The 7,214-nt window shown below is 27.5% G+C and overlaps 1 protein-coding gene across 2 annotated transcripts in view; it reads right to left on the bottom strand.

Moving 5' to 3' along the window:
* Positions 1–282: 282 nt before the first annotated feature.
* The window catches only part of Polr3A (RNA polymerase III subunit A), a 45,407-nt gene continuing 38,475 nt past the window's right edge, over positions 283–7,214 (bottom strand). Inside the window, exons 35-39 of one of the 2 annotated variants that reach the window (XM_087162567.1) lie at positions 6,627–6,699; positions 5,470–5,569; positions 3,439–3,507; positions 2,064–2,197; positions 283–467 (exon numbers count right to left, since the gene is read on the bottom strand). In XM_087162567.1, the coding sequence (XP_087018693.1) occupies positions 383–467; positions 2,064–2,197; positions 3,439–3,507; positions 5,470–5,569; positions 6,627–6,699 (461 nt within the window). In that variant the 3' untranslated portion in view covers positions 283–382. Of the gene's footprint in view, positions 468–2,014; positions 2,198–3,438; positions 3,508–5,469; positions 5,570–6,626; positions 6,700–7,214 lie in introns of those variants that run through there. The other variant, XM_071179916.2, reaches the window with a different exon arrangement.

The following is a 7,214-nucleotide window of genomic DNA, read 5'->3' as shown; positions in this document are numbered from 1 at the left end:
AAACTTACCTGCATGCACAAATTTTACTAAGCATGAAATTTACAAATATTCGGAACCAATGAAGTTTATATATGCACCCAAAGTATCTACAGTGACGCTATTAAGTCCCATGGGACAATTCCACATTTTCTCTCTCTCTAAACATTTAATCTGGTCCCACCCCTCCTGAAAAGCTACTGACATCTTACGGACTATCGCTAAATATGCAGACATTTAAACCAAATTGAATTGTAACATTTATCAGCTTTTATGCCGTGATTTATGACATAAAGTAAAGACAGGTTCTCTTCTTGTTTCGTTTATTTTTTACAAAACTTTTTACAGATATTATACAATCCAGTTTATATAAATATAACTGTTCTCTAAATAGCAGATTTCAACTTCATGTAGAAACATATTCTGGAAGATGAAATTCAGGATTGTCAAACAGCAATTTTTTCTTCGGTGGTAAAGGTGCAATGGAGGATGTAAAGCGAGTTAAAGAAAATTCTGCACACATAAATAAAAGATTTTTTACAAAAGAAAAAAAAATAACGAAAGTATCACACATTAATAAAATTATTGAAGGATAATAGGTCACTGAGCTTTTTATTCTGCGCTAAATAAACAATGCAATATTTGCGCTAAATTAACAATGTAAACGAGGAATTTCATACTTACTTTTTTTAAAAACACTCTGCATGATTATTATGGGTAAAGCCCCAGATTTTGAGATTGGGGAGGCTAGGTATAATACAGATATAACTTTTCATGTAACTCTTCATATTTAATAACAGTAAATGATACAGTGGTTTTGAAAAAAAAAATCTAAATTTGCACAACATTAATTTAATACAACTATTTTAAATGTATAGAACCCATGACAACCTTGTCAAAACAACTGTTGAAGATTAATACCTTTTAAAAAAAAAAGACTAACTTGAAAAAAGTGCTAACAAGGTAAGTAAATGCTTGGAAATTCCTACTATAACAAAGTTAAGCTTAAATTAAGGAGCTATAGTTCTTTCACAAGGAATTAGCACTTGGCTCCGCCTTCATCACATGGTATCCGATGATGCAATTTTGTTATTTTTGGGAGAAGGATGTGAACAATCCTGAACAATGATGCTATTTGGCAATTGTATGAGAAAAATATTTATTTCGCAATCCCTGTGCATTTTTAAAAAATTAAATGTTTATAAATTTGATGATATTTCTCCCTCTTGAGTGAATAGTTTGTGCTTTTTGAGATATTATGATGGGAAAACAGCGGTTTTAACTATAAAATATATTTAATTAGCTAGCATAACGAAAGGTATAATAGCAGATGATAAGCGAAGGGACTGAAAAAAATTCACTGTTTGCGTTTGGCAGGCATTAAGGCCTGTCTCATTTTCAAGTGCGGTGATGTTTTTTCTTTCCCGCGCTGAAATGAACTCTACGTCCGGGGAGGTGGAGCCAAGTGCCAAGTCCTGGTGAATGAACTATACGTAATCTGCCCTTAGGGTAAAATATGTCCCATTTTAATTTCAGTTCATTTACTTTAAAACTAACAAAAACTTTTCCCAACTTATTTGTATTCGCGGTTTGGCTAGTAGCAGATTAAGCAGCTTGTTTATATTTCATCCAAGGTTTTCAAACATGCTCATCAATTGAAGATTAGGTTTGCTTTAATGAGAATTTTCGAGTCGCGTACTTCTTTGTAAGTGATGTAGGAAAAAGGGGTGACATCACATTGCAAATTAATTTCTATCCATTATAAAAGAATAAATTTTCATAAGAGTAGTTCATAAGAAACAAAATCAAACGATAAATTCATTTTCTAAAATGGACATTCTGAGGTTTGTCAAAAGGAGTCCCCCCCCCCCAATTCATTGATAAGAAGTGTTTTTTTTGTTGGCAATGCAATCAAAATATCGATTTAGGCAGAAGAAAATAAAAATACTAACACATGCATTGGCCATTAGCTTTTTCTAAAAAGTTACCCCTGAAAATTGGGGTTTAAGTATCTGCAAGATCTTTTTAATACTAATTCCAAATTACTGAATAGTTAAATATAAAATATGTCAAAAATGAAAGGATATTTATGAAGGAGTTTGAAGAAACCAGTTCCTAGAGTCATGGGTATTCCTAAAATAATACTTTCACTCACTCCAACAATAGAATCTTCCTGGCCGAAATAGGCAGCATCAAATAAATGATCAGCAGTCTTTTCAAACTAAAATTTATGAAGAAAATTTTGGATAAGATAGTATTGAAGCAGTATAATATTTGTTAAAGCATACAAATGACCAAAACATACAGGATGGCTCCGAATTCACGATACAAACTTAAGGGTAGGTACAAGACATTGTAACAATAATTTATTGTATAGGAATGAATGGGTGTAAGTAATGTGATCGTACAAATTATGTTAGCTGGAAGATACCAATTTATGTTAAACTCACCCCAACTAATAATCAAGTTATTGAAACAAAGGATTAAAAAACGATTTTCAGTTTGAAAATTATTTCAATGTCAAGTAATATCGGATTCAATATTTCATAAAAAAGAAAAATGACCAAAAAGTGGAAATCATTTGAAATAATTATAGTCGTTGCTTTGCGGTGCAAATCTAAAATACATCATCTTTAAGACTAAACATAAACAAACAGTCTTAGAAAGAAATACTACTAAAACACAAATTAAACAGAGGCTCAGGTTTTACAACATAACCTAGTACAACAAAAGGAGTAAACAAATTAAAATTAAATTTTTTTTTCCTGACAATTGCAACAAAGTACACAAAGTTTGCTTTAAGCAATGTTTAAAAACTATAACTTATTTAAGCAATGTTTGTTGTCTAGACACGTAAAAATATACTAAATTACGAAGAAATGCAAATGACATTGTTGACAAAATGACCCTGTAGATGAAATAACTTGTGGACAAAACAACTCTGACCACAAGAAAACCCTGTCAACGAAATTACCTTCTCAATAAAATCATCTGTAGAAGAGGTGGAGTTGACAAAATGAACCGGACCCTATACAATTATACAGCACTGATAACTTAAGTATAAAAATAACAGAATTACTGTTATTTTTATACTTAAGTTATTTTAAAGTTAATATTAATTTTAATATGTAGTTATAACAAGAATTTTGTAATAAATAGAAATAAATGTTTAAGCAATAATAAAAATAACAATATAGACTTGAAAATTTACATAATAAAACAACAAAAAACACAAAAAAGCAAACTTTTAAAATAGTAATTAGTTTATAAAAATTCTAGGTAACATTCGCTAAAACTTTAGAGCACAAACTTTCAAAATGTGCTAAAAATTTTGTCATGTGAAAAATTTTACTACAATATTTCTGCATAGAAAGAAAAAAGGATTTAATATGAGTTCTTCAATATTAATAAAGAATTGTACTCGTATGAAGATATTTTAATTATGGTTAATATAGAACTTACTGAGGCAAGCATAAGAGCACTTTCCTTCATTTTTGCTAGACCATAACGAGTAATTCCATGTACATCACCCTAAAAACATTCAAGCATACTTTAAAAAATCAATAATAATTTCATTAATAACTTTTCACATTGAACATGTAAATTCCAATTATAATATTTATGAAATATGCAAATCTAATAGAAGCCTTAGTTATGTCAATATTATATATGTATAGGCCAGGGATGGCGAACCAATGGCACGTGTGCCATTTATGGCACGAGACACAATATTTTGGGCACGCCACCGATCACAATTGTTTTTACACTATGAATTGTTATTCCACAAATGTTATTACATTATGAAGAACATGTAACAATTAAATTAAATTTCACAAAAAACAAAGAAAATAATAAACAATTATTAATAAAAAAATTAAAAATTAATGCTAAAAAAAACAATTAATAACCATAAAAGGCAAGCTAACAATAAATAACTAGCAAAAAAAAATTAACAGTCCTGCTTAAACTAACATCTTACAACCTAATATAAGTTATTTGTCATCGAATCTGCAGCATCGGAAGTCACACTGATGTTACTTTAAGTTGTTTTAAGACTTGGCAAAAAAATTTTTTTTTTAAATGTAAGTAACGAGTTTCTTGAGTTGATAGTATTTAGTATTATTATTTTCCCAATAATCACGAAGTCAAAATTATTTGACGGCACGTCTATGACCTCATTAAACAATTGTTTTAGAAAAAATGGCACGTTGGTGTATAAAGGTTCGCCACCCCTGGTATAGGCTATAAATGAAAAAAAAATACAATTAAAAAAAAAAAGCAATGAGTTACTGTTACATGAATTGACTGCGTCAAATGAATGCATCATAATGGATAATGAATGCATCAAAAAAAAAAAAAGTTCGATCAATTATCACAAAACTCTAACTTAAATTTTTAGTTTAATTCACATACCAAACATAAAAACAATTTCTGTATATTTTTATTTCAGCTAAAACTATAGCCAATTTAATTGTATACTAGTGACACTACATTTTAAAACCTCAAAATATTCAGCATCTGGATAAATATAAACTGAAATTTTCTTGCAGCATAATTCATTTGCATAGAATAACATGGAGCATTTTTTCATACAGGAAAGCCAGCAGCTGAAATTTTGGAAAAAGCTTTGACTTATGCTCAGAGGGTGAAATCCTATGTTTCAGCTTTCATGCATTTAGCGCACTCTGATTAATCAAAAGAACATGGATAAATGTTCAAGAGAAGGCCAAGGAACATCTCGGGCTGTCATACCAATGATGATGACGAATCAGAAAGCTTTATGAATTGAGCTAGAAAACCAATTCAATTGCTTTTAGTTTAACTTTGTTTTATTGTATTTAATCCAATCTTATCTTGCAGCTGCAAAATGGTCTAAAGCTTTTGTTATTTGTTACATTACAAAGATCTGAAATTAAAATAGATAGTGACCAGATCTTAGTTTCTCTGAGTATGTATTTCAACATTCTTAATATTTAATGAAGAATTTTAGTAATTATAGTTTAGTATTCATGTTGTACTTCCAAAGAAGCAACCAAAAGTTTGAATTAAGTTTTTTTTCAATAACAGTTTCAAAGACATACTACATAACAATACCAGAAAATATCTTGTTCATGCAAAGTAAAATTTTAAAATTGTTTAAAGGACTTCTTGGATTGGCAGACCATAGTTTCAAAAAACTCTGTTTAATATCCAAATAAGTTAAATAAATAACTGTCGAATGATCAGTTAAACTAGACAATGTTTATACACATTATTAATGTGTACGGATCTTAATAAGAAAAAATGAAAAGATATATATAGTTATTTTTGTTTATCGAACTACCTTCAAAAACTGAAAAACTATAATCCTTTATTATCAATATTTTTAAAAAAGTTGTAACACAATTGAAAATAATATTAAAACAGGAAATAGAAAAATTCTTAATAAAAAAAGTATTATGCATAATATTGAGAACATAAGATTAGAAAATGCATTTTTGTTGAGAATATTACCTTAAATGTCATGAGATCAGCTAGTAAAGTTAAATGTCTTCTATCTACATCAATGGAATGATGCTTCATAGTTGTCTGAATTTCACTGATGATAGTTGATCTATAACAAATGAAAGTTGTAGTTAATTGTCAGAAATAGTAAATTATTTGCGATTCTACTTAGGTATACAAAATTATAATGTAGGGCCACAATATATTTTTTTAAGTTGCATAGTATAAAAAATAAATAAAACATTTTAAAGCAGCATACGAATACTTGCACAATCATTAAATTGCTAAGTTATTTCATAACTGTGTGAAGCAATGCAACTGTAGCTTGAAATTAATAAAAATTATAATTAAGACATATATGTACAATTTAAAATATTAAAACTGACTATTTGTGTGATAGGAATTAGTATAAAAAGTCTGGACAAAGTTATAAATACATACAAAGCTAATGAATGGAAAAAATTATGAATTATAATTAAAAAAAAGCTTAATACACATTCAGTAATTATGGATATAAAAAATAAGGTATTGTGAAAAAATGTATAAACAGAACACAAAATGTACGACAGAATAAAAAAAATTGTGATTGGATTTTTAGTTCAAGAATCATCAACAATTAATCTTGCAAAAAATACTACATCAACCGCTCTACTGCTTGCAGAAATGTGTACTACAGAGTTGAAATTTGACACCCTGATATTGTTGTATACAAACAAACTTGACCTAAGTTTTTTTCTTTTTTTTTTTTAAATTCCAATTTTTTCGAAAATTAGAGCATTAAGTGGTTCTTTTTTTTGTGTGAACATTTTGTCACTTTGCTTTAAATAATGATTATTTATCTACTGGTGTAGAAAAATACATATGTCATTCTCGAGATTTTCATTTTATGAGCTTGCACGCTTGACTTAATGTCAAAAAAAAAAAAAAAAAAAAAAAAAGGCACAATAAGGTAACAAAAAAAATAGACTTAATAATAATTAGACTGAAGAGAAAGAAAAACCTAAGACTAACTTAAACTATTATGTAGCATAAGGTTATCATTTTATATTGTTTATATATATATATATATATATATATATATATATATATATATGTCTATTAGATGGTTATACTTAATATTTTTTTTATGAAAAATTAATAATATCCAAGTTTTTAAAGTGACTTACTTTGCAGCTTCAATGCCAAGATATTTCTTTACTTCAATAATATTATTTGAAGTTGTTGACTTCCACTGGACGCCTAAAATATTTGTTTATATCATTTGTTTAATTATTTCATTTTAAAGAACTTTTTTATCATTGCTAATTTTTCTATTTTTTAACATACATAATCTATATTTTTATAAACTCATATACAAAGAAAAAAATTATACAAAAAATTAGCAAACACATTGATACATTCATGAATTTTTTTAGAATAATAAATTCACTAAAATTTAAATAATTTCTAAATTAATAATAATATTGTTCGATATATTTACATCTAAACACTCATCTAACAACTTTACACCTATCTACACAATTAAAGTTATGATCAAATTAAATTACAAAAGCCTATGTACTGACATGCTCTTTGGAAAGATAAATTCAAAATTTTCTAGTTTTGTTCTTGTTAATTTGTAATACCAATTTAAAAAGTTTATGAAAATTTAACAAGTTACACAAATGTAACAAGTTTTTTTTTTGTAATATAATTTTAATGACACATAAAAAATAATTTGTATAAATTAAGTGCTCAATTATCTTTTGTATGAA

This window comes from Parasteatoda tepidariorum, chromosome 1 (genome assembly GCF_982258835.1).
Source record: "Parasteatoda tepidariorum strain Cologne lab strain chromosome 1, Ptep-v5.0, whole genome shotgun sequence".
NCBI lineage: Eukaryota > Metazoa > Arthropoda > Arachnida > Araneae > Theridiidae > Parasteatoda > Parasteatoda tepidariorum.
The sequence above is the reverse complement of the archived record's forward strand: the minus strand, read 5'-3'. Positions and strand labels throughout refer to the sequence as shown.